Raw genomic sequence first — 27,918 nt, 5'->3', positions numbered from 1 at the left:
ACAGTGGTGAGAGTGGGCACCCCTGTCGTGTTCCTGATCTCAGGGGGAATGCTCTCAGTTTTTCCCCATTGAGGATGATATTAGCTGTGGGTTTTTCATAGACTGCTCTTATAATGTTTAGGTAAGTTCCTTCTATTCCGACATGTAATTTTTTTTAAATTTTGGAATCACACTATTACCCTCTAGTGGCTTCCCACAATTTAAAGCCTAAAGCTCTAGGATTCATTGGGTCAAAGTTTATTGGTGGTGGGGGAGGGGGGACTGGATATTTACAGAGTCTCAAATATCTCTCCACACCTTACTGAGAGGAAAAGGTGTCTATGCAGAGGAGACCATCTTAAATGAGTGATCAAAAATAGACACCACCACCACCACCGAGACAAACTAGCATCACGTGCCTCCTGACAGGACACGCTGAGAAGGAGGCATTGTTTGTGCAGTATCACTGCCTAGAGCCCAAACCTGAAATCTAATCATGAGAGAATGTTGATGTCATGAAAGGCCGGTTTCAGTTTCCAGACTAAACACACATGACAATTACAGGTAATGTGTGATCCGGGATTGGATCCTGATTCAGAAGTAAAAGGGGGAAGAGCTTTGAAAACATTACTGGAGCAAATGGTGAAATTTGTATGTATTAGACAGTAGTGTTTAATCAATGTTACACTTCCTGAATTCAATAATTACACCTAGATTATATAAGAACATGTCCTTGTTTCTGTGGATGCATGAGAAGGGCTTAGGGAGTAAGAGTCCTGATGTCTCTAACTTAAGTCTTGAATGTGTTAAGAAAAATATGTTTAGTGAAAGAGAGATTTGAGTAAGAAATAAATCAAATGTGGCAAAAATGCCAACCATTGTTCAAAATTCTAGATGAAGAGTGAGTCCTTTTTATTAGTCTTAGGACTTTTCTGTTGAATATTTTTCAAAATAAAAACTTAAGTAAAAAACCTCCAGCGTCCATGCAGGAAGCCCTGTGTGATCTGACCCCAGCCCTCGCTCTTCTCCAGCTACAAAGCCCTGCTGCTGTCGAACACATGAGCCTGCTCCTGCCTGGAGCCTCACTGCTAGCCTTTCCCTCCGGCCCAAAATCTCACGTCTCACCCCCTCAACCTCACATAGGCAGGTCTCTACGCAGAGGTCATTGCATTGACTGCCATATCTAATAGTCCCCATCACGGGTGTCTGGCTGGCTCAGTTGGTACAGCATGTGACTCTTGATCTCAGGGTCATGAGTTCAAGTCCCATGTTGGGTGGAGAGCTTACTGAGAAAAGAATAGTCCTCAGCTTGGAATGCTGACTTATTGCACAACGAGTATTCTTGTAACCAAGAGGACAGAAGCCACATAATGAGGATGGTAGAGCAGAAAGCTGAAAGGAGCTTCATTCTTCGGTGAGCTGCCCTCAACTTCCCTCTCCTTCACCTGAATTTCCAGAACACATTGACAAATAAATCATCCTTATTTATTTAAGCCTTGGCTGCTTGAGGTTTTCTCCAACAGCTGAATGCAGTAAAAAATGACATACTATGCTTTATTTTTCTTCACATCACGTCGTGAGCATTATTGGTTATATTTGTTTGTTGATTTGTTTATTTTCAAACTTGATTAGAGTATAAGTTGCTCCAGTGGGGAATTTGATCTGTTTTACTTATTTCTGTGTCCCAAAGTCTACAACAGTGCCTGACCAGTTGAGCTACTCAATCAGTATTAGTATTTGTCAGGTCAGGGCATTGCTCTGCGACTTCCTTCTTTCTATGTTAATGGCTATAGCTCTACCTATGCTTTGGATCAGCATTCTTTGTAACAGAGACATATTCTCTCTCTGTGTCCCAGGATTTTCTTTATCCATTCCCTACAGATAGGCATTTCATTTGTCTGCATTTTTTCCTCCTTTATTGCACACAGTGTACGTACAACTGTGCTCACATGTGACTCTGTAGGATAAAAGTTAAGCTCCAAAACAGCTGACTGGGAGTGCTGTATGACACTAGGCATTACCCTACATTGTTAGCCACATGTATGTTAATCAGCTTTTATTTCTGCCAGCTTGAGGGGTTGAAGAGAGGCCTATCTCAATGTTGATTTCACCTATGTTTTCCTAAGAATTAGTGAGGTTGACTATCTTTTCATATATTTATTAGACCATTGATCCTATCTCTTGGGGGAAAGAGAATCCCAAGCAGGCTCTGCACTGTTAGTCATAGACAACATAGGGCCCAGTCTTACAAACCATGAGATCATAACCTGAGCCGAAATCAAGAAGTCAGGCACTTAACCAACTGAGCCATTCAGATACCCTTCTTTTGCCTATATTTGATCAAAATCTGGACCATTAAAATATTATTTAGTTTCTTTTTTGTGTGTCCATATATTAATCCTTTGCCTATTTTTAATGCTGCAAATATATTTTCTCAGAATGCACTAGTTTTTAAGTGTTATTTATGGCCTTCATCAAATACAAGTTTTACAATTTTATGTAGTAACATCTATCCAGTTTTTCCTTTGTGATGTATATATATTGTATCTTGTACACATTTGTGGAAATTCAGTACTTAAGGCAGGGAACTTGGGGTCCACCTGGGGCCCACCCAGCTACAGAAGAGAGATGCAGGAAGTCCGTGCCAAAACCTTCCTCTGCAACTCCTTCCTCTCTCACATAAATCAGCTCCCTGCTCCCGCTGAAGGCCCTTTCCATATGTGCAGCTTCTAATATACATACACATATCTGATTCTCTGTTGATGTATTTGCCCATTGTAGTACCATTATCACACTTTTAATGTTTTTTTTTTTTTGAGAGACAAAAAGAGACAGCACAAGCAGGGGAGGGTCAGAGAGAGAGAGAGAGAGAGAGAGAGAGAGAGAGAGAGAGACAGAATCTGAAGCAGGCTCCAGGCTCTGAGCTAGTTGTCAGCATACAGCCTGATGTGGGGCTCGAACCCGCAAACCATGAGAGCATGACCTGAGCCGAAGTTGGACGCTTAACCGTCTGAGCAACCCAGGCGCCCCCCCCCATGATCACCCTTTTAAAGTTAGTATAGCTTATAGCACATTTTGATACACAGTAGAGAAAGTTCTTCCTAATCGTTCTTATTTTTAAATGTTCTTGGAATGCCTGGGTGGCTCAGTCAGTTAAGCGTCTGACTTCAGCTCAGGTCATGATCTCTTGGTTAGTGAGTTTGAGCCCCATGTCAGGCTCTGTGCTGACAGCTCAGAGCCTGGATCCTGCTTCAGATTCTGTGTCTCCCTCTCTCTCTGCCCCTCCCTGGCTCACATTCTGTCTCTCTCTCTCAAAAATAAATAAACATTAAAAAATATTTAATAAAATTTTCTCAGTTATTTTGATGCTTTCTCTTCTAGATAGCCTTGCATATGAACCTGCTTAGTTTCATAAAAATCCTATTGAGGTTTTATTGGGAGTTATTAGATTAATTTCAAGAAAGTTTATAGCTTTATAAATTTGGACTTTTCAATCAGAAAGGGAATATTTTTCTCTTTTTAGATCTTCTTTTACAGTTTTGTAATTTAACCCTTCTTTAATGGTTTTTAGTAATTTTGTTTTACATATAATTTTTGTCATAAATCTTGAAAATGTTCATATTTACTGTATTTCCAGCTATTTTGTAGGTTTGTTGTTATTATGAAATGGACCATTTCCCTCCCCCCTGACATTTCTAATCAGTTATTGCCATTTATAGGAAAGCTCATCAGGTTTTGTATGTTGACTATCTATATCTGAAGTAAGATTTCACTTGTTCTTACAGTTTTTAAGTTGATTTTCTTAGATTCCCCAGGCAGGTGTTTCTATCATCCATAAGAGCCCAATCTGTTAGCTTCCATGAATGTTAAATTTGGGAATTTAAAATATTAGCATGGAAATTTTAAAAAGCTAAAAAAAAGTTTTATTTTGAAGCATAGTATAAATCATGATAAATGAAATAAGAGATTTTTAGGGTATACTTTTTGCTCATCTATGTATTTTATTTTATTTGATGTAAGCTTTATGCCAACGTGGGCCTTAAACTTATGACCTTGAGATCAAGAGTTCCCTGTTCTATCGACTGAGCCACCCAGGTACCCCATCACATGCATTTTATATTTTATGCTGACTTTGGAATAGTAGTTAATTAAAATTTTTAAAAACAAAAACTTTGTAAAATAGAATCATGTGTTAAAATTAACATTTACTTGGAAAGCATTAGATTTTATTCTTAGCTGAAATGACAGAGATGTTAAGAATTCCTTCAGTGCTTCTTTAACAAATTATCTACCATTATCTATGAATGGACCATCAAAGACTATAATTTAAGCTTATAAGTAAGCTTAGATATTTGAACAGAGGCATTACAGATCCTGTTGAATGTGGTTTCAATTTTCAAATGGGAAGTACAGACCAAATAAAATTTACATATATTGTTTTTGAACAAATGCTTGAAATTTGATCACTTCTATGGACCATTTGCGTTTTATGGTCAGATTAGCATTTCTATGACTCCACTTGTTAATTAACAGCAAATAGTCAAAAAAAAAAAAACCCAGATGATAAAGATTAAAATATAGATGTTCATTATGCCAAAATATGTAATGTCATGTTTTTATGTAAACAGAAGTTTTAAAATAGTTTATATCTTTTTCCTCCAAGTGGGGTAGGGATGGATCGCTTCACTCATGTTCAACAAATCTTTATTTTTAAAATGTCTTTTACCTTATTTCAACTTCTCTGACTATTCTCAATAATATTTTGAAACAAAAGGATTGAAATGACCAAACAAATAAAACAAGCAGATCTGTCGGCCTCTCTTGTTTTCCTAACACAGAGAGCCAAAGTGGGAAGGCACTACTCCAGTTCTCGAAACTGCTTGAGTCCCCTCTCCTCGCACTCAGGGTTTAAGGGGTGGACGCTGGATTGAAGCTCTGAGTAAGAAGTTCTGACTTCACGGAAACATAAGCATAGTGATCTTGCAGTGAACGCTGTACAGAAGACCCATGTCATCCCTCTTCCCCCTTCTTTTATTTTTCTTAGGAAAGAGAGCTCTGGAAAAATAGAAGGGAGAGAGGAGGAAATGAGAAGATGGATAAAACACCAAAGTCTGCTCCACCATAAAGCCTGACAGAAGAGAAATTGGGGAACACAAGAGCAGAAAATCCTTGGAGAAAAAAATGTGTAAGGGACTGAAGATAAATATAAGGAAAAAAGCAGTATATCACTTTAGATCATATTAAAAGCGTACCTACTGAAACTTGAAAATACAGGATGGTCATGGGAAGTGACCAGGGTGGTCACATTTTCCCCCCACTAACATTAAAGAACCTGCAAATAGTTGACGGACTTAAGCAGCTTTTAACTTTTTCCCAAGGGAAAGGATATTCTTTAGAGGTTACATTTTGTAATCAGAAATTGAAGGGGAAACCCAGCAAGGTTGTCTTGTTGAAATTATACGTAGGTAGGCAGCATGAAATTCCAAGGCTACTCTGTCACTCCTCAACATAAAATCATCCACCAAAACTACAAGATTAGGAAAAATCCTATATGTGCTTTGAAAATCCACTTCTGATTTTCCTCCCTGCCCACATCATGAATTCCTCCTGGAAGTGAATTTATCAGTAAGACAGAACCAAGTAAAATGATTTACGTGTCCAGAAAGAATTGCATTTGGTGTTGAGGAGGTGAGTTGCACATCAGATTACGTTGGAACAGTCGGGTGAGATTCAACATTTTAAACTTCTTTTGTTCCCTCCCTTTCCTACGTTTTCCTATTTTTCTCCACTTAGTTTTATTAAACTTCACTTAGCTTCACCAGTTTAATAGGGCCTGGCAGTGCATAGACAGTGCATATATGATGTCCTGAAAACACACTGCCCTATGTAAACAATTGTTTTTGGCAATCCAGAGATTTCGTGGCAGGACTGCATTTTTTTTTTTCTGAAAATCAAATGTTTAGGCCAAAGTTGGAATCGCATGTGCATTTTTATGACCTGGCATATTCAAACATTACAATTGTATGTTTAAAAAGGGAATTTGATCTTTTTGCTCTTTCTTCTTCAGACTTCTATCCTTTCGAGTGCCATTGTTTTCTCTTTTACAGTACATTTTCATATCTTGGGATATCTCTTCAGCATCTGTTTCTCCTCAACCATAATTTTCATTCAAAAATAATAACTCTTTGGTCTCTTTGGACATGTTTTGTTTTGCTCCCGCCTATGAACTTTGCCAGAGTGTGTTGAAGGTTAACAGCTCCATTTCTGGAATTCTCTTGGATCCCTTTTGGAGGAAAGTGCCAAAGTATATAAGGAGGGCTCAAATATATCTGGGCCCTGCCAAGTCCTTTGAGAAAGGCTTCATGTAGCTGCACCTCCCTTCCCCTCCCTGTGCCAGGCTTCTTCAAGATTCCACATCCAAGTTCATATCTTGCTACACTTGTGGCGAGTGCAGCGAAATGGGTAGAGATGTCGAATCACTACGTTGTACACCTGAAACTAATGTAACATTGTGCATCCACTATATGCCAATAAAAGAAATAATAAAAAGAGAGAAAAAAAGAAAGAAGTACATATCTTTTGCTCATGTGGAAAAGAATCTTTGGATTACCAGAAGTGACAGAATACTTATTCCTCTAACCACACTCTATCATGTCTCTTAACAGGTAGAACATTGCTTCTCATTTCACTGAGTTTTCTATCCTCTTCTCCTTTTCATCCCACATCACCCAGGTTCATGAATGTTTCCACTGCTCATTTAATAATGCTCCTGTCAATTGTCAGGAATACCAGAGTTGCTCAAAGAGTTTTCCCCACAATTGCTGAAATAGTAGAAAGCTGAGGTGAATGTCAGAGGTGTTTCTGGAAATGGTTGAAAGTACCTTTTAGCAGCGTTTTGCCTGAAGGGCATTGGGTTAGAGGATCACTCCCCTAACATCATATCCACCCTGTAAAATACGTCAAGCAATTTGCTTCCGTTGTGACTTTCTGTTGCAAGAGGCCATAAACTCAACCCAAAGGGGCTCAAACAAAAAGAGATTTTAGTGGTCTATATAACTGAAGAGCTCAGAGGTAGGGCTGCCAAATGTAGGGCTCAGGTGTGTTGTAAGGCAGCTGGCTTCTCTCTATAAATCTCACTCTTCTCTCTGTAGTGTTGGCTCCTTCATGGAGAGGCTCTCTTCTCAGACTCACAAGATGGCGACAGAAGCTCCGGAGCTTACGTCTTCTAAGTTCCACATCTGCAAGGGATCACTGCAGTCAGCTCATTTGACAGTAGAAGAGTTAGCTGCATGAAACTGGATTTCCAGGATATCTGGGAAGAGTAGAATACCTGGAGATCTGACGCCCCTAGAGATTAACCAACCCTGGAGGCATCCTACCTTAAGGCTTGTGATCCGAGACAACAACTTATTCTTATTAAATGCCTGATTAAATGCCTTTATATTGTTTTCTTGTTAAAAAAGTAATTCATCTTTTTTTTTTTTTTTTTTTTTTTTTTGCTATTTCATCTTTTGGTCCACACTTTCTTCTAGTTCCATCATTTTATTTGATATAGTACATTCAGCTGAAGGCATCCTGAACATTACTGTCATACTTGCTCCACTGGGTCCTGGGCCCACTCCTGATCATTCACAATGAGAATGTGATGTGTAAGTGGCCCCAGCCTAAGATGCCTCTGTCCACTTCTGAAGTGGGACAGCTTCATCCTACTTGACTCCATGGACTGAGCATGGAGGAGAACGAATATCTACTGGATGATGAGGGTACTGTTTCCATAAAATAGTGAAATAGATATTGTGGAGCAACACTACAGGTGTCCAGGACCTCATCCAATTTGAGTGTGCCTTCTCTTACACAGTGGTCTCACACTGTCAGTATAGTGAGTAGGATGTGTGTAATTAGTTGCTTGGTCTGGTAGCCTAGCATACATGACTCTGGAGGTGTTTAAGCCAAAGGTAGATCTGCTATGCTGCTGACCCATCTCAATAGCTTAGGGATACTTCTCCTCACTTAGGGCCCCATATCTCCAGCTTTGGGACATCAACCACTTGAAGGTAATGGCAAAGAAAAATGTGGTCCACGGCTAAGACAGATGCTAGAAACGGCCTGGAGATGCTGGGTGGTCCAGCCTCTCTAAAGGATACGAGGAACCCTAGACAGTGTAAGTGGCATGTACCAGCCCCCAGGCCGCATGGTTCTGTGGCCCCTTCTCTCATATGCCCTGAAGTTCAGCTGGTCTGGGTCTCAGTCAGCCTGCTGCGTAGATGGGGCCTCAGGTCAGGTTGTCTCTAGTGATTTCAGTTCTGCTGTTGCCTGGGATTCCATCTGTCAAGAGGGTTTTGCAGTCAGCCATTTGATAGTGGGAGAGTTAGCCCATGAAACTGGATTTCCTGCCTATCTAGAGAGAGGAGCACGCCTGGAGACCCGACATGCTCCGTGCAGATTAGGGGTTAGTTTTTGCTATTCCTGGTTAGTCTCTGCTAAACCTAAGGTATTTCAATATTTGAGGATTAAAACACACACAAACTCAAAGAAGATTTAAAAAAAAATTTTTATCATGAACTTAAGTAACTTCATCAAGAGAATCTCATCAACGTTAAGCTATTTGCTTCCCTCCAAAGTAATTTCCTTTCTGTTGATGCACAGACATGCATTTTTACTTAGTTATAATTAGTGTGAACATGCTCGTTTTGTTTAAGAAAGGTTTTCTTTACCTTGGCATTCAGATTTGTTTTCATAGGCGAAGAAAACACTGAGAACTAGAAGGAACCTTCACTGGAGAGTTGGGAGGATTATATGGGGTCATGTTATTCCAGAGTTGGAGAAAACTTAAAGGACCCTGAATCCCACCCCTAACTCTGATGACTACCCTCCACCTCCCCCTTCCCTCCCTGGGCTAGGGTCTATGTGTCTGACATTGGGCTTGAGCCCTAGTTAACCTGCTAAGATATGTAAATGGTTTCCCATGCTGGAAGAAAGAGGGATCATGCTACTCTTCCACACCATTCTCTTCAAATGTGTGTTGCTTTTCCCCCCTTTCTAAAATGTAATCACACACCAAGAGTTTCCATGCTACCAAGGCCTAAACATCCCAGTCTTTTCTCCTCAGTCAAGGAAGCGGTGAAGTTAAGTTTAATTAAAAGCAGCAATTATTTGTACAGCTGTCTCTGGGTTCATGGCTTGTAAAAGGATTTAGCTTCAAGCCTCGCTGCCCACGTCCTCCGGGATTTTCACACAAAGCCAGTTAGCTCCTCATCTGGGCCGGACCAAACCCGCTCTTCCCAAGTCCCTTCAGGAGCAGGCCTCCCAGCTGTGCCCCGGTGCTACATTAGCGGTCAGGTCCTCTGAGCTCCTGTGGCATGGACCAAGGCAGAGAGGGGCAGAACTTCCCCACACACAAGTCCCCTTGTTTGGTTTGGGGGACATAAGTCCTTGACGGCTACTCCAGGAAGTTCCTGAACATTCTCCTAGGGCTGGGAAAGGAAGGGGGGAGCGGTGATCAGGCACTTTCTTCCTTTGGGTGCTTTCTCTGGCAGGCGGGCCACCTCCAGCGCCCAAGGCTCGAATGGTCACACAGGCATCTTTCAAAGGAGATGGGGGCGGGGTATCCCTGCAGGTAGATGCATCGCTCACAGCGGCACTTTTTTTTTTTTTTTTTTTTTTTTTGCCAGCGAAGCCCCGGAGTCGATGAAAAACCAGCGCTCAGCATTTGGCTGATTTTCGAGCGCACGGGAGCAGTGCTTCCTGCAGCCTTGGGTCTACACACACCCATTCGGACTAAGCGAATTTAGGGGCCAGCGCGGGTCACCTACTGCGGGCCGGGGGCGGGGCCGGCCCCACACTGGAGAAGCCAGAAGGCCGGCAAGCCGCGGGCTAGGAAAGGTGACCCTGGCGACCCCAAACGCCCCCGCCCCTCTCGCTGAGGCTGCACCTGCCCGCGGAGGGCGCCGAGCCGCCGACAGAGAAGATGGCTAGCCCTGCGCCCTTAGTGGCCTCCATCAGCCACCAAATGGTGGCTCTGCAGACTCTGCAGCTGCTGCAGCAGGAGTGGGGCTGGGGGGACGGTCCGAGCGACCCCAGGAGCCCGTGCGATCCGGACCACGTGTCCGCCACCCCAGCGCGTCGCACAGGCCCTCGCCGGGCCCGGCCGGGCCCGGGGCGGGAGGATGGGGGCAGAGAACGGGCGGCCGGGAACTGGGGTTCTGGGGCGCGGGTAAGCTCCCCAGAAACGGTAGGGGTGCGAGGCGCCGAGGGGGGCGCAGAGCTGCTGCCCTTCCCCAGGGGCCGTGGGCCCTGCACCCTGGCCCAGATGGCCATGCGCAGCGCGCTGGCCCGCGTGGTGGACTCGACCTCGGAGCTGGTCAGCGTGGAGCGGACGCTGCTGGGCCCCCTGCAGCAGGAGCGGTCCTTCCGCATCCAACTGAAGGTGAGTCTGGCCTCCGGCACCCCTTGCGGGCACAGGATCCCCGGGCAGGGCGGGGCTGGAGGACCGGCGGGCCCGCCCCCTGCGACACCAAGCGGTGCGCGGATTCAGCCTGAGCCAGAGGGAAGGGGGGAGGGGACACCCCCCGGACTTGAGTCCTCGAACTCAGACCCACCTGGGGTCCACCTGACCGCGGAGCTGAGACGCAGGGAGGCCTTGCCAAAACCTTCCCCTGGAACTCCTTTCTCTCTCACACATAAATCAGCTTCCTGCTCCAGCTGAAGGCCTTTTCCACATGTGCCGCGGTCTAGGGCTGGAGGACAGCTCCCCCTGCCCCCCACCCCCCTTCTCAATTAATAACCCTTTCTCCGGAGCCTTAAATACACGTATTAAGTCCCCTCTGCCTTTTGTGTGACCAAATCACCTAGATTTATTTAAAGTTCCTTCACACTTAAGACTCACAATTATTTTTGCATGAATCCAATTCCCCACGGAGTTCAGAGGCCTTACAGAGTCGACCTAAATTCTCATAAAGCGGGGCGGGTTCCGGGTGTTGAAGCGTGAATACTAATGCTAAACTCCTGCTAAGTCACGCAGCTCATAGTTGCAGGGCACGTTTCCGCTTACGGCACCGCACTGGGAGTCAGTCTAGCCAGGGAACAACAGCTGCCTCTCAGGCCGAGGGGGGCTGTGGAAACCCCGGGGGGCCTGAAAGCCAGTCCTCGCCCTGTCATTCACTAACCTTAATTGGCTTAAGGTCACAAGTCTTGAGATCTTCTGGCTTTCCAGTTTTGCTCCGTGGCTTCCCCTGGGAGGCTAGCAGAAGGAAATGAGGGAGGAATGTGGAAGAAAGCTTAGAGCAGTTCTCAAGCGTTGCTATTCTTGCTCTACAAGCCAGGGTTTGGGAGAAAATGCTGCATTTTAGGTTGTACTGTACACTGTAAAAGACTGATTGAAAAGCAAACATAATAAAGCATATGATACACCCAAGTAAGCATTGTTACTCTACATGATGCTTTCTCAACCTCCCACTATTGACATTTTGGCTTGGATAATTGCGGGGCTGTCCTATGCATTGTAGGATATTTACCGTGTCCCTCACCTCTACCCAGTAGATACCAGCAACATTACCCACCTCTCCCAAACTGATACAACCAAATATTCCCAAATGTGTGTTGGGGAGAAGGGGAAATAAGCTTGCCTCCAAATACTAAGCCTGCCCCACCTCACGTTAGAAAGTTAAAAAAAGAAGCTGCATTTTACTAATGCTCTCTAGTGTAAAATGCACCTTTTATTCGGTACCACAAAGAAATCAAAACTCCTGCCAATTAAAGTATGATGCACCAACTAAGATATATTGTCACCTCAGAGATTTTTGAAACTTCGTGAAAAGAGGTGCATCTTAGAACTGATGAAATAGGAAGTGGTGTGTGATGTCAGGAACATATACAGGGTACAGGCAGGTTGGCAAAAGGAGACTAGGTGATCAGTTTTACCTTAGGCGATCTCGGAAGGCTTCTCAGAGGAAGGAATCTTTAAGAAACAAAATGAATGTTTTGTCGCACAGACATGAAAGGGAAAAAAAAAAACATTTCAGGGGAGCTGTGTGCTCCAAGGCCCAGAAGCAATGAAAGGGCCTGGGCCTTTGGGGGAACTAAAATGAGCTCACTATGGCAGAAGGTATAAATGGATGCTGGAGACATAAGTGGGATCAGATGGTGAAAGGCCTGCGTGTCATGCAGATGACCTTGAATTGTCTTGCAGGCAAGACAATTGAAATGACTGAGGCAAGGACCTGACCCTAGATAAATCACAGCTGGTGGGGTTGTAATTTGGGGGTCAGGTCAGAGACCATGGTCCGAGGGCTGACCCAGCTGAGATGCACTGGAGCTCTCTACTCTGGCCTACAAATCACACCTCTTGAGCTTCAACCAGCTGTCACTTCTACTTGGTAATCCTTTTAACGCTTTTCTACTTGACTTTGTCCTCAACACGCTCCACCATCCTCAAGTTTTCTTTAGCCAAGCCTCAAGCCCCTCGCTCCTTTTCTGAGAGAATTGAGGCCAACAGACACAAATATCTTCCTCTCCACTTAAATCATCTCATTTCCACTCCTCTTCCTTCTTGTCTCTAATAAAGAAATGCTGTTTGGCCCCCTGACCTTCCAAGCAAAGTAGTCTTTCTCTTACATACAAGAGCACATCTTTCAACTGCCCAGGACCTCTTCCTACCAATTCCCTTCTTCTGTGTATAGTTTCTGCTGCCGCCACTCTGCAGGTTCCTCAGTCCATAAACTTGCTCAAGTTTCCTTTACCTACCTGCTCCTTGAACCACAGTCCTTTATTCACCTTATGAGAAAACAGGCAGACATCTGCATGTGTTGCTGCCACTTTCTGGAAGTGACCAGAGTGTTCATTAGGAACAGAGCTGTCAACTTTCTTACTACTGGAGAGTGTTGTTCACCTGCCAGGGAGTGCTGAGTTCTTAGGGCTCCTGAGAATAGCCAGTACTTTCAGAAGAGAGAAACAGGGAGATGTTTCTCTGGACGATTTGCCTCCTGGCTAGCATCCTGGGATTTTTCTTGGTTTTCTCTGGAGAAAAGGTAGTATATCTGCATTTGGTTGTAGAGTAATGATTATAAAGAACTTAGACTTAAGGACCTAGCAGTTTGTCTTTCCAGGGAGCTGGTTAGGCAGACTTGGCTTCATTATTACTAGTGTTAATTTAAAGAATTCGGAAGTTTTCTTTCTATATATTTTTTGTGATATAAGTTTTAAGTGCCCAGCTTTATAATTTGACATCTGTATGTACTACAAAGTGATGACCACCATAAGTCTCATTATAATCACTCATTTTACTCATCCCTGAGCCCCCTTCCCCTCTGGAACCACTAGTCTGTTCTCTGTATCTATGATTTTGGCTTTGCTTTGTTTGTCCTTTTGTTTTGTGTTTTAGATTTCACATATGAATGAAATCATACAGTGTTTGTCTTTCTCAGTCTGACTTATGTTACTTAGCATAATACCCTTGAGTACATCCATGCTGTCGTCAATGGCAAGATTTCATTATTTTTTATGGCTAAGTAATATTCCATTGTGTGTATATGTGTGTGTGTGGCCACTTCTTTATCCATTTATCTGTCAATGGACATTTCAGTTGTTTCCATATCTTGGCTATTGTAAATAATGCTGCAGTGAACACAGGGGTGGATATATCTTTTCAAATTAGTGTTTTTATATATTTTAGATAAATACCCAGAAGTGAATATCCAGCTCCTGTGGTAGTTCTGTCTTAATTTTTTGAGGAATCTCCATACCGTTTTCCACAGTGGCTGCACCAATTTACATTACCGCTAACAGTGGATGACTGTCCCTTTTCCCCATGCTCTCACCAACACTTGTTATTTCTTATATTTTTGATACTAGCCATTATAACAGGTGTTAGGAGATACTGTTGTTCTCATTTGCATTTCTCTAATAATTAATGATGCTGAGCAGTTTTTCATGTGCCTGCTGGCCACCTGTATGTTTTCTGTGGAGAAATGTCTGTTCACATGCTCTGCACATTTCTTAACCAGTAGTTAATTTTTTTGTTGTTGAGTTGTATGAGTTCTTTAGATATTTAGATATTAACCCCTTTACAGATGTCTGACTTAAAAATGTCTTCTCCCATTCAACAGGGTGCTCATTCATTCTGATGATGGTTTCATCTGCTGAGGAGAATCTCATTGGTTTGATATAGTCATATTTGTTTATTTTTGGTTTCCATTGCTGTTGGAATCAGATCCACAAAAATGTCCCTAAGAGTGGTGTCAAGGGAGCTTGCTGCCTATGTGTTTTCCCCCTAGGAATTTTATGATTTTAGGTCTTCATTCAAGTTTTTAATCCATTTGAGTTAATTTTTGTGCATAGTGGAAGATAGTGGTCTAGTGACATTCTTTTGCCTGTGGCTTTCCAGGGTTCTCATTACCATTTATGGAAGAGACTGTCCTTTCTCCATTGTTATTGTCTCCTTTGTCGTAGATGAATTGCCCATATATGTGTAGATTTATTTCTAGCTCTCAATTCTGTTCCATCGATCTGTGTGTCTGTTTTGTACCAATATTGTGGTTACTATAGCTTTGTAGTAGATCTTGGAATCAGGGAGCATGATACCTCTAGCTTTATTCTTTTTCAATATTGCTTTGGCTATTTAGGGTCTTTTATAGTGCCACACACATTTTAGAATTATTTGTTCTAGTTCTGTGAAGGATGCCATGAATTTTGATGGGGATTGCACTGAGCCTATAGATTGCTTTGGTTAGTATGACATTTTAACAATACGGATTATTACAATCCCTATATATGGAACATATTTCCATTTGTGTCTTCTCCAGTTCCTTTCATGTTGTCTATATTTTTAAATTAAAGATGTGTAGAATGATTTTCTGCACAGAGTTATTTCAGGAGGATTTGTACTAACTGAATAATACTTGTGTATCACTTGGAAGTGTGTGGAAATGTCTCAAATATCAGGTCTCTTTCACTTGCTACAGAGACGAGGAGGAGTCAACTTGAACTGAAGCCCACAGCCCAGATGATAGGCATTAGGGACCCAAAGTAGAGACAACACAACACAGCTCAGTGATCCAGTCCTACGGAGCATTTCAAACCTACTATGCCACTGCCTACTGTAGGCCCTTGGGCAAGTTAGCCTTCTTGTGCCTCAGTCTCCTTGCCTGTAAAGTAGGGATAGAGGTTTCTAATCTAACTAGGTTATTAGTCTTAGTTAGTGGCTGCCCAAAGTCTCAATACCTTTGAGCTATTATTGTTATTATTATTATTATTAACAAGTTGATGCCTCATGTTCTTGTCGACTATTATTATTGTGTTCCATTTTTGATATTGATGGATCTGAGCCATGGACTCTATTTACTTTTCTGAGAGTGTTGACAGAAACAGAGTTAGGATGACCCAAGGAGACTTTTAGGAAGCCTCCACTATCCAGAGGTCACCTTTAGTGCATGCCTGAGGACTAACGTAGAGATGTTATCAACTGAATGACTTCCTGATCAAACCACTGAGGATTAAGGAAGTGAAATTTTTAGGCTTGAAGGCAGAGAAACTCTCAGCACAATACTAATGGATATTTTTTATAGTGTTTTAATCTTCGCTTAAAGAAACCAACTCTTAATATTCTTTTTGAATCTTTAGAGATTATCAAACACATGCCAAACATACATGAAAGGAGATTCTTTATAGTGGATACAAAATCCTTCATGGTCCCAAGTCTTGTTAAATTTGTTGGAGAGGCTAGAGTTAACCAGCTTGACAAATATCTACTACAACAGGAAACTGAGGTTCAGAGGAATTTAGGATTTTGCTAAAGATCTTATAGCTTGGAAGTGATGGCCCATGATTCAAACACAGTCTTTATCTGACTTTTTCTACCAAATCCCAGTGCTAGCTTATAGAGGGGCTATGGACATCATGATGACATCAGGTATCTGAGTGTGTACTGATGGGGTATGGTTGTATGCATGTGCACTGCACAGTGCTTGGAGCGCACCAGTCACCTTTAGACCGGGCATCTTAGTGTGGGCTGCTGTAACAAAATGTCATAGACTGGGCGGCTTACCCCACAGGCATTTATTTCCTCATTGTTCTGAAGGCTGGAAAACTGAAGATCAAGGTGCAATCACATTTGGACCTTGTTAAGGGCTTTCTTCCTGGCTTGTAGACTGCCTGCTACATCCAAAGCTACAGCTTTTCCTCTGTATATGCCAGCGGGGAGAGAGGGGGAGAGAGGGAGAGAGAGAGAGATCTTGAATGTCTCTTCCTCTTCTTACAAGGACAACAATCCTATCAGATTAGGACTTCACCCTTATGACCTTATATAACCTTAATTGCCTCCCTATAGGACCTATTCCAATACAGTCACCCTTAAGGTTACATTTTAAAATGTGAATTTTTTTGTGGGAGGACATGATTCAGTCAATTATACTAGGTCATTTGTGTGTCTTTTTATATGATAGCTACTTTCCATAGTGAAAAAAGCACCGGGCAAATGTAGGCAATCATTATCAAGCTAGTAATAACTATCAAGGCTGCTTTAGGCACTCACCACTCAAAGAGAACATAGAAACATGTGGAGCACCAGGAGGAAGCCAGTCTAGGATTTTAAGATCTGATGAAAACGACCAACTCACATAGACACCATTAACCAAGCTAATTATGAAGTCACTCTGAGTTTTGTCTGCCTTCCTTTGAGAAGTTAAAAACATTTACAGTTTCCAAGAGTTCTGCTTAGAGCAAGTTTCATGGAAACTCTGGCTGATGCCAACTTTCAGAGGCAAGAGAACGTTCCTGCTATTTTATTACAGATTAAACTTGCCTGTAGGGGGCACCTGGGTGGTTCAGTCGGTTAAGTGTCAGACTCTGATTTCCACCTCGATCATGATCTCATGGGTCATGAGTTCGAGACCCATATTGGGGTCTGAGCTGATACTGTGGAGCCTACTTGGGATTCTCTCTGTCTCTCTCTCTCTCTGTTCCTCCCCCACTTGTGTGCTCTCTCTGAAAATAAATAAACTTAAAAAAAGCTTGCCTGTGTGTTCAGTCCTTTCAATGAGCTAATTCCACTACCAGTTATTCCCTCACACTCAGTAGTATTTGTTGGTTTTCTCATTCTACGTACCATGCATGGTGGTTATAAAACCATTGGCTTGGGCTTCAGGGTCCCTGCTAATGTTCTTTGCAAACTGCAAGTGTGAATGTTGGGTCACTCAGAGGAAGACACTGATGATGAGTGCTTTTCCCTCATTAACATGAGTTGTGAAGCCAATTCCTGCAAATATGGGAACTGTGCCTTTAAAGATTACTAACATACTATGGAAGAAATAAAGGCTCAAGGTTCTAGGATTAGTGGCATAGCCAGGGAATTGCTCTTCCCTGGGGATAAAATCATGTTTTTCTGTGACAAAAGGGCCCAGTGACTGCTCTACAAGTAGCTTAAGGATAGCTTCGTCATTGCTCATAATGTGAATAATAAGAAAATCAGGGCATTTATGCTTTCCAAAATGAAAACCTGGGGAAAGATGGGGCCGGAACAAAACTACTTATGTATAACATCTTGGTGGAAATGCTGCCGTGCTTTCTTTTACAATTTTACAATTTTAGGGTTTGCCTTGTGAACATACCTGACTCAAGTGCTTGTGGCCATCACAAAGTGCTTTTAACTGGACTTTTCTAATGAGAATGGTACCATACCCCAAGCAAACGCATAAGAAACCTTAGTGACTTTTGAGTGTTTAAACTGGGTACACCGCACATAAAAATGTTTAATTTCCTGTGGACGATAGACTTTTTATGGTGACTGGCAGATACTTTGGTTCTTCACTGAGTGTTTTATTAACACACAGTTACATATCTATTTAAGACTGACCTGGGGTTCAGAAAACTGGTGGCTGCTCAGGGCGCTGTGAATCTGTAGTTCAAGACCAGATGTTGATGAACCAAGGGGCAAGTTGTAGTATATGGTTTCTGATGGCATGGTTTTCACAATATGCCTGTAAATAGAGAAATGGCACTCCCACTTTACGTACACATCCAGTGCAGGGTGGTCTGCTGGCCAAGTTCATTAAGGTCAGGCTTCCTCACAGAAAGCTGGGAAAAGCTCTTTCTTCAATCCTCTCTGTAGAGGTTCAGAGGGAGCAAGAAAGGAAAATGTGAAAAGAAATGAGTTTGTAGAGGCCCTTGTAAGAGAATATGGCTGAAAATGTTGCTGTTTTGAAAAGAACCGACATTTTAAAGCTGGTGGTTAAGGGTATGTGAACTGATTTATAGTTTCTGTAGATCTAGAAGTGATTTTGAAGGTGAGGAAGGGAAAAGGCCAAAACTCTTCTTTGTGGATTGCTTAAAAGGTATCTGAATTGTAGAGCCTGTAAAGTCATATTGTGTTTTTGACTTTATTATCCCTTGGTGTTGGTTTCAGAAAACAAGTTTTGAAACTGGCTGCTGCCGCCAGATTCTTTGTGCCTTCAAGCCTTCAGTTTTGATGGGAGTGTTTATTTTCAGTAAGAAGCTAAAAAAAAGGCTTAGCTTTTCTTCCCTTTTGGGCTTTGCAGGTGCATTTCCAGTTGCTCAAGGATTCCAGATGTGCACATTGCTAATAAATACAGTGCAGACTGCAGAAAAGTGCAAGTGGGCAGTTTTTGTAAGAGACCTCCTTTTATCCCAGGTAGGAGAGGGCAGAGCGGAGGAGGAGTGAGCTCCAGCGAGGAGGTCTCTGATTAGCTAGGGGCTGGCTTTACATTGGGGTGTAGAAGGTTCCACGTCTTGAACCTCTTCCAGACAGCCAAACCCTCTCAATTAAGTTGCAGGGAGGAGGAATGAGCCAGTGGACCAATATTCAGTTCGAATGTGACGAATGCTAATTTGAGCTTTGTAACATTCAGCCTTAAGAAAAATAGCACGATTGTGGCCAAAGAAGAAACATTGCCTTGTAGACATTGTTGGTCCATCACGAAGCTAGTTTGGTGGCTTTCCTATGTGCTTTCATGGTATCCCTGCTCACCCCGCCATGGTGTCAACGGCTCTGTGGACCCAGCCCCCTACCCCTTCTGCTGCCTGCTCTGAAAAGCCAGCTCTGCTCTGCGAGTCACCGCTGTACCCAGCCCGGTTTCTGATTTGCGGCGGGTCTTTGATGAACATTGGAGTTTGGGAAGAGAGGATGATTCAAGCTTTGCCACTCATTTGCTGTGCAACCTGGGTATGTTGCCTAATCTCTCTAAGCCACTGTCATTCAGGGACTGTTGTGAGGATTGAGTGAGACAGGGTGTGTCAGAAGCCTGGCTTTAGATCCTGCATCTAGTGGGTTAGACCAGACCAGTGTTCTTAAACTCTGGTTTGCCATGTTATCCCCATGCTTGGAAGAGTCTAGGGACACTACTGTGGCACTCAAGGCTCACACAGTAGTTTGTATCCTGGTTCCGAGGACAAAGCTCTGTCCTTTTCAGACTGGCCCCTTCCCAGTTCCAGCCCCTACTCGACTTCGAGCCGTAGCTTATGTTTTTCATTCTAATTGTGGGGGCCATCTTTTCCCTGGGAGGCAAATACTAATTCCCTAGCATCACCTGTCTTGCATCAGTACAGTCTTCCCACCACTTCTCTGATGCCTCATTCCTTCTGCAACGGCTGGCAGGACTCTGATGGTCTTAAAAAAATTATTGTGGTAAAAAAAGAGCATAGCATGAAATTTACTATTTTAAGTGTGGTTCAGCAGGATCGAGAGCATTCACGTTGTTGTGCAACTAATCTCCATAATTTTTTTTCATCTTGTAAATCTGAAACTCTATACACATTAAACAACAGATCCCCAAGGGCATGTGGGTGGCTCAATTGGTTAAGCTTCTGATTTCAGCTCAGGTCATGATCTCACAGTTCATGGGTTTGAGCCCCACATTGGGCTCTGTGCCAACAGCTCAGAGCCTGGAACCTGCTTTGGATTCTGTGTCACTCTCTCTCTTCCCCTCTTCTGCTCATGGGTGCGTGCGAGCACTCTCTCTCTCTCAAAAATAAACAAACATTAAAAATATTTTGTTTTAAATATAAACAACAAATCCCCATTTCTCCCTCCCTCAGCCCACCATCCCTCATTCTTTTTGTGACTTTGACTCTACGTACTGCATATAAGTGGAGTCATATGGTATTTATTATTTAGTGTCTGTCTTATTTCAATTAGCATAATGTCATCCAGGTTCATTCATGTCGTAGCATGTATCAGAATTTCCTTCTTTTTAGAGGCTAAATCGTATTTCATTCTATGTACATACCACAGTTTGTTTCTCCATTGATTTGCCGATATTGGGACACCTGATCTGCTTCCCCCTCTTGGCTGTTGTGGCAAGTGTCTCTATGAACGTGGATGTGCAAATATCTCTTTGAGATCCTTTTGGCTGTACTTGTATATTCCAGAAGTGGAATTGCTGGGTCACATGGTAATTCCACGTTTAATTTGTTTGAGAAGCCTCCATACTGTTTTCTTTAAAAAATTTTTTTTGTGTTCTTTATTTATTTTTGAGAGACAGAAAGAGACAGCTCAAGCAGGGGAGGGTCAGAGAGAGAGGGAGATACAGAATGAGAAGCAGTCTCCAGGCTCTGAGCTAGCTGTCAGCACAGAGCCCGATGCGGGGCTCGAACCCATGAACCGTGAGATCATGACCTGAGCTGAAGCCAGATGCTTCACCGACTGAGCCATCCAGGCACCCCTCCATACTGTTTTCCAGAGTGGCTCGGTGATTTTGCATTCCCACCATGAGAGCACACAGCTGCCAGTTTCTCCACATCCTCACCAACACTTGTTATTTTCAGGGTTTTTTGACAGTAGTCATCCTAATGGGTATGAGGTGAGCTCGGCCACTCTTTTTGAGGCTTAATCTTATTCTGTATGACATATCTACTGAGCAGTTTAAATCGTTCATCTCACCAATTAGAGTCCCAGCTTCTATAGGACAGACTTTTCTGTTCTTTGCTGTCCTTCCTTCCCCTTCTGTCCTTCTTGCTGATCTTCCATATAGCTGAGTACTTTACACACAACCTTAGATTGATAGGGTGCCTTATAAATTCACAGTTTCCATGACCATAAGCTTATTTGACCTTCACAGGCTATCCATGTGGTGGCTGTTTCCATTTTACAGATTAGAATACTGACTATTACTATTCCATAGATAAAATGTCTTGTCCACAGATGGCTGATCAAAGGGGCAGAGCCAGGGCTCTGGTGGCAAGTCCAGTGCTCATGAAGGAATAAACCTACATCCCAGGTGTCTATGTAGGTGCCTGGAGGGCTGGCCCATCCTAAATAGTACCTGTGAAGTCCCTTTTGCCACATAGGGTAACATGCTCACAAGTTTTGAGGATTAGGACATGACATCTTTGGGAGCCCAATATTCTGTCTATTATGGGGCAGATTTTGGCTAAGAATTAAGAAAGTATGTTCTGGAAACTAGAGCCATGGTTGCCTTGTAAGTACATGGGTTTCTCCAGTGTGGCACGCAGTGGGGCACCAGGTATGCTGTAGAAAGGATTCACACGTCAGAACAAGCTTTGTACAAACCCCCTGCAGTGCTTGGATTATGAGTCTACAAATGTTTGTTCTTCTGAAGGATTGGGTTTTTGCGTTTTTACCATAGCCCTCATGCCATTTCCCTAAACATTTGGATATATGCTCTATGTGTCTCAATCTTCCTAGTAGGTTAGAAGCTCTTTAGAGACTAGGTACTCATGTCTTACTGCTTTTTACCTAGTGAGGTCAGTCATATAGTGGAGACTTTACATGTTTGAAATAAATGTAACTGTTTTATTAATGGAGTCAAACAGGCTGAGGCCATTGCCCCAGCAGATTAGTTGAGGCACTATAAAATGTAGATGCTGGCTATCAACATGGACCACTGTGACAATCAATACATTTCATATCCAGAGTCTGAAATTACACAAGGCTTTAGAAGCTCCAAAACCTGCTTTTAGATTGCTCAGTCATTGTGTTCTAATGCTGGCAATGTGCTCAAAACCCCACATAGGATATGACATCATTTCTGGAAGCATCTGGGACTTGTCAAATAAAGGCTGCCGGGAGGATGTGCTCTGTCATTGAATGGAAAGCACCATACATGAAATCATCACGAATACTGATGATGTGATTTTCTACTGAAAGCCCATGAACCATTCAACATTCCATTGCCTCTACGCTGTGAATTTTTGGCCCCCACGTCTGCAACAAAATCAGTAGAGGTTTAGTTGGAGGCCATGATTATTGGATCCACAGTTGGGCTTCAGATCCTTCAGAAAGGAAAAGAAGCAACCACCTGTTCCATTTTTCCATCCCCTGGCTTAAGAGTCCCGTGGAAAGCCTATGCCTATTAATTTGTTTTCTTTGACTGTGAATATATTTGAAAAAGGATTAAAAAGAAATACTGTACTAAAAGAGTAAAATAAAGAGACTGTGCAGAACTTGCCAGAGATTGAAGTTTACCCTGGGCCTCAGGGGCCAGTACAGCCCAGCAGTGGAATTTTATTATATGTATACTTTCCCCAGACGATACCTTCTTTGATTCATTACAGTAAACGTGAAATTGACTTCAGATTTTAGGCTCACAAACATTTTTTAAAGGGATTTTAATCTTATTTGGGTGATGAATGCCTTTGCAGACTGGCTAATAGGCACACGTCAGCACACATTTCGGTGGTTCCTTCAGTTTTGAATTTCCCTTTGCATGTTGTCTTTGATCCTTCCACTTTGTACTGAGAGTTGGATTACTTCTACAAAGCAAGCAGACAATTTCCCTTGATGTGGATCTAGGGGGACTAGTCCAGAGGCATTTGCCCCTCCTCTACTTTCCCATTCCCAAGCAATATGCTCTAGGAGTATGGGTTGCTCCTAAACTAGGGGACAGATTATCTAAGTAGCCCCTTGATACCTTCTGAGCAGAAATGAGCAGCACACAAAGGCAGAGAAGCAAGAGGAATTACAAACCAGAAGCAAGGTAGCCTGCGAGTAGTTGAGTAAGGGAACTGTGGCGTGTTGTGTTTATCTTTACCCCCGCACCTCACACTGGGGCCCTGCTGCCACTGTTGGCTGAACTGAATAGATAAATGTTTGTTTGGTTTCCCAGAAGCTGTTCTCGAATAAACACTTTGCCAGAGAAACCCAGGTCCTTCTATTTGCACATCCAAGGTTCCTAGGGACTCTTAAGCCAGGGGATGGAAAAATGGAACAGGTGGTTGCTTCTTTTCCTTTCTGAAGGATCTGAAGCCCAACTGTGGATCCAATAATCATGGCCTCCAACTAAACCTCTACTGATTTTGTTGCAGACGTGGGAGCCAAAAATTCACAGCGTAGAGGCAATGGAATGTTGAATGGTTCATGGGCTTTCAGTAGAAAATCACATCACAGCGTTTTTGTTAGGGAGAAGAATAGCTTCTCTTTCTATACTGAATTAGGAAGAAAACTCTAGTTCCAAACTTTAGTTTTAGCTTTTAGTTCTTTCTTTAATTTTCTTCTGGATTATCTGTGTGTTTTTTTCTTTTCCTAAATCACTGAGTTGAATTCCTAGCTCATGGTTTTTCAGTGATTATTTTTTACTTATCTATAGCATTAAGTGTATGTATTTCTCAATGAACTGGATCCCACAGATTTATGATCTACTATTTTCATAATTATTCACTATAAAGCATTTTAAAATTTCAATTATTTTTTCACTGGCCCAGGAATTATTTAGAAGTCGATTTTTAAGTCATATATGTACCTGGAAGATTATGTAACTGATTTCTCATTTATTTGTGTTGTGATTTGTATGATATAAAGTTCTAGATATTTATTGAGAATTTGCTTTTGGCCTATTATAATATAATCAGCTTTTATAAATCTTCCATATGTCTTTGAGAATAATGTGTATCTGTTTATCTTTATCTTGTGATTAGTGTTTCAATCTTTTCCCTCAAGGCTGATTGTTTTATTGTTTGATTTATTAGTTTCTGAGGAAGCTGGGTAAAAGTCAGCTTTTATGTTTGTGAGTTGAATGTTAATTGATATTATCATATTGGGCACACACAAGCACAAAGCTGTTATAACTTCTTGGGGAAGAGTTTCCTTTATTAGTTGTAGTTTATTTTATCCCCAGTAATGATTCTTCTGGCTTTGTGTTTGCTTTGTATATATGTTAGCATCCATTTACTTTAAGTCTTTAGGTGTTTTTAGTTTTAAATGTGTTTCTTATCAAGAACATATCAATAGATTTTTTTTAAATCCAATTTGGTAGACACTATATTTCAAAAGGTGGCTTATTTGATGCTTTCTATTCACCTCGATTTATGTTTCTATATTTCTTCATTTTTATCTTCTAACGATAGGATGAATTAAGTTTTCATATACTTATTCTGTCTGCTGATTTTGAACTTTTATGTATTATGTCTGTACTTTAATGATAGCACTGATGTTTCCCACATGTGTACTTGACAAGTCTGAAATGTATCAATTTGGCCACCTTTCTCTGAATACATACAAAGCCTCAGACTGCCACTCCATTCTACATGCTATTCCTATTCAGCGTCTTAGAAGCATCTTGCTTTTGTCAGTCCCAAGTTCATTGTTAGCTAATTGTCTAATCAGTTCTTTAGATTTGCATCATGTTTTTAAGCTCCTTTGTTCATTGTTGCTTCTAATATCCCATTCTTTCCTCTTGAATTAAATTTCCCCTTTCTGAATTAGATCTCTAGAAAAATATGACATTGGGGTAACTCTTGTCCTATTAAATGGAGGCATATTTATTTTGTGCTGATGTTTAAATAATAGTTTATTTGGCTAAAAAAATACTCTATGTTGACAATAATTTGAAAAATTATCCCATTCTTTTCTGTCTTCAGTGGTTGTAGCTCAGTAGTTGGCTGTCTGTCTTGTCATCTTCTGAGAGCCATCAGTCTTTTTCTCTCGGGTTGCTTTTTAGGAGTAGTTTTGCTTTAGTAAGTTTAGATTTGGGTCTCATTTAACTTATTCTGTTCCAGGATGGTTTTACTTCTTGAATCTATGTACATGAGCTGGGATTCATGTTTTGGATCAGTTTTGAATAATTCTTACCCATCATTCTCCTTGAATATTGCTTTTCCACCTCTTCCCAAGCCTCTCTCTCGTCTCTCCTGGAAGTATGTCTGGTGGGCTTCATCATTCTGTCATCCATGTCGCTGAACTTCCCATTCATGTTTCCCATGCCTTTTTTTAAATCTTGCATTCTGAGTAATTTTCTCATATTCATCATCCAGTTAACCATTCCTCACTTCAAAGGTATTTATTCAGGTGTATAAATTGTCTACTGAGCTTTTAATTTGTCACGATAGTTGTCATTCAGAAATGGCATTTGGTTCTTTTTCAAGACTGTTTTTACTTAAAATAGTTTTGATTCCCTCTTTTCTATTTTTAATCATCTTAAACATATTTTACAGTGTCTAGCTGAAATACTTGAAGCTTAATCTTTCCCTACATTGGTATCTGCTGTCCCATGGTGCACTATATTCTGAATTTCATATTCTGCATTTGTCTTTCACAGAGCTTTATGAGAATACTGTGGGGCATGGTTGTGGGACATGTCCCCATGGAAAAGGTTCTTGTTTGCCTTTACCATGTGTCCATGGATATTTCAGCCCGGTTCCAATTTTTAAGTTGATTTTTTAGCATGAGTGTTCCCAGAACATGTATACTGTATAGAGGGCAGCTACAAACTTAAGCTTCTGTGTTGCAAAGGTCAGTAGTTATGCATTCTTGGGGCAACTTCATCCTCTACCCCAAACCCAGCTCGAGACCGACTTTCTTTTTTTGATCAGTATTGGTACACAGCTAAAATAATCTACTCTTCCTTTATCTTTGGCCCTTAGGAATTTCTGTTGCTTTCTTGCAATATCAGAAACGATATTTGTTCTATTTTATTTAGAATTCAGTAGTAAAAGGTTTTGGGGAAAAAAAGAGTGCCATGTTACCATGTGGAGAGTCATTTACATGTATTTAAAATAAATTATACATCCAACATTATCTCTGATATGGAATAATTTTTTTGCTTATTTATTGGAATGATTTTAGTATAACATTTCTATATAATGGATTTTAGAATGTGAAACATTTAAGGATTAAAATCTATTTAGTTACTTCATTCTTTTTAACTACCTGGGAACTATTCTTTCTAAATTTGCATTGGAAATTTCTTGAGATGATGTTATTAAATACCAAATCCTGTATTGGAATTTTGAAGACAGTGAATGTGGAATAACAGCAACAAAGGCTACTTGCGTATTCTTCAAAGCTCTGTTGGGAATAAATAGCAGAAACTCAACTCCAAATGGCTTAAGTAAAAAGGCATATTTATTACTCAGATACGCAAGAAGTCCTGGAGTTCATCGTTCAAGTATAGTGGGAGCAATACGCTCAGAGAATGTAATTAGAATCAATCTCCTTTAATCCCTTGGTTCTACTTTCTTCTGTGAGGGCTTCATTCTCATTTGGATTCTCCCCGCAGGGTAACAAGATGCTTTCCAAAAGCCCCAGTTAAAGAGAGCTTCTCTTTTCCAATCTAACAGACATTCTGAAACTGTGGCTAATTAGTCTTTGTTAGACCTATCCATTCCTGACCATTCCAAGTGGCTGAGGGGTGGTGGACTCCGATTCGCCTGGTCCCTGGACTTGTAGATTTGGGGTCAGCTTTGGTCAAACCACACAGGCTGAAAATGGAGGAGAGAGGTTCTCTGAGAGAAAAATTGGGGTCCCGTGATGAGAAGAGATGGGAACGGAAGCTAGGTACACAAAACATAGCAAATGTCCCTATAACCTATCTAATTGTTTGTGTTTGCTGTTTATTTCAGGACAGTGTTGAGTTTAGAAACATCTGCAGTCATTTGGCTCTACAAATTCAAGGACAACAGTTTGACAGAGATTTGAATGCTGCCCACCAGTGTTTGAAGACAATAGTCAAGAAGCTGATTCAGTCACTTGCTAATCTTCCTTCAGATGCCCACATGGTAGCTTGTGCTTCTTTGAGACAGATCTTACAGAATCTACCAGACATATGAATGTTCAAGACACCAGAACTAAAATCACAGCCAGAACTGCTAAGAGGACTGGGTACCTGACATGCCTAATTGTATTAGCAGACAGTGGATACTTTTATTCCCAGTAAGGGGAGATGTGATGACATATAGAGCAGTCTGACCAGTGGCATCCATACCCTTCAAAATCATAGCATGTTGGTTACCATTTTTTAAAGCAGTAGCTCATATTTTTAAGTATGCTGATATATTTGCTTACTTTTTGATTGAAATATATTCCACTTTGTGGAACTGATTGGATTATATATGTATATATTTACCAATTCATATTAAGGATTAGTTTTGATCAAATGATACATTAATCTATACTTATATTAATGTAAGCCTATGAGGTTTAATAGGGTTATTTAATATGGTTATATGATTAAAGCTTCATGGTGCTTAGAATTATCTTGAATAAATAGGATATTTGATAATTGGTATGTTCTACTTACTGAGCACTTCATTTTATGTTATGAAAATGATATTTAGATGTTGTAGGACCACATGTGTCAATAATTATGAGTTCCAATCCTGGCATCAATAACTTACTGTTGGACAGGAAAAGAGTTGCTTCTAAACCTTGTGCTTTTATATACTGATTTGTAAATTTGCAATGATAATGAGCTATGAAGTACCAAGGATATATGATCTGTAAATACAAAGTACAGTATTATTAAAGTCTCATGTGGAAACACGTAGCTCTTCTTACTGTTTCTAAATATTCCAACTGAAGTAGAAAATTCTTGTGACTAAAAGGAGGGAGTGGATATACTGGCAGGTTTCCCTAAATACTTAGAGTTGGGAAAAGAGAGGCTAACTTTTTTTTGCAACAATGATCTGAACATGCTAGGAAAAACAAAAATTTCCTGTTGTTTAATGATCACTGTATTGAGAACCAAAGTAAATGGAAAT

The 27,918-nt window shown here is 41.4% G+C and overlaps 1 protein-coding gene across 1 annotated transcript; it reads left to right on the top strand.

The window, feature by feature from the left end:
* Nucleotides 1-5,042: 5,042 nt before the first annotated feature.
* DLEU7 (deleted in lymphocytic leukemia 7) lies at nt 5,043-27,704 on the top strand. The gene is made up of 3 exons (XM_029936812.1): nt 5,043-5,164; nt 9,651-10,405; nt 26,782-27,704. The coding sequence occupies exons 2-3, from the start codon at nt 9,947-9,949 to the stop codon at nt 26,986-26,988; spliced, it is 666 nt and encodes a 221-aa protein (XP_029792672.1). The 5' UTR covers nt 5,043-5,164; nt 9,651-9,946; the 3' UTR covers nt 26,989-27,704.
* The last annotated feature ends 214 nt before the right edge of the window (nt 27,705-27,918 follow it).

This window comes from Suricata suricatta, chromosome 4 (assembly GCF_006229205.1).
Source record: "Suricata suricatta isolate VVHF042 chromosome 4, meerkat_22Aug2017_6uvM2_HiC, whole genome shotgun sequence".
Taxonomy (NCBI): Eukaryota; Metazoa; Chordata; class Mammalia; order Carnivora; family Herpestidae; genus Suricata; species Suricata suricatta.
The sequence above is the reverse complement of the archived record's forward strand: the minus strand, read 5'-3'. Positions and strand labels throughout refer to the sequence as shown.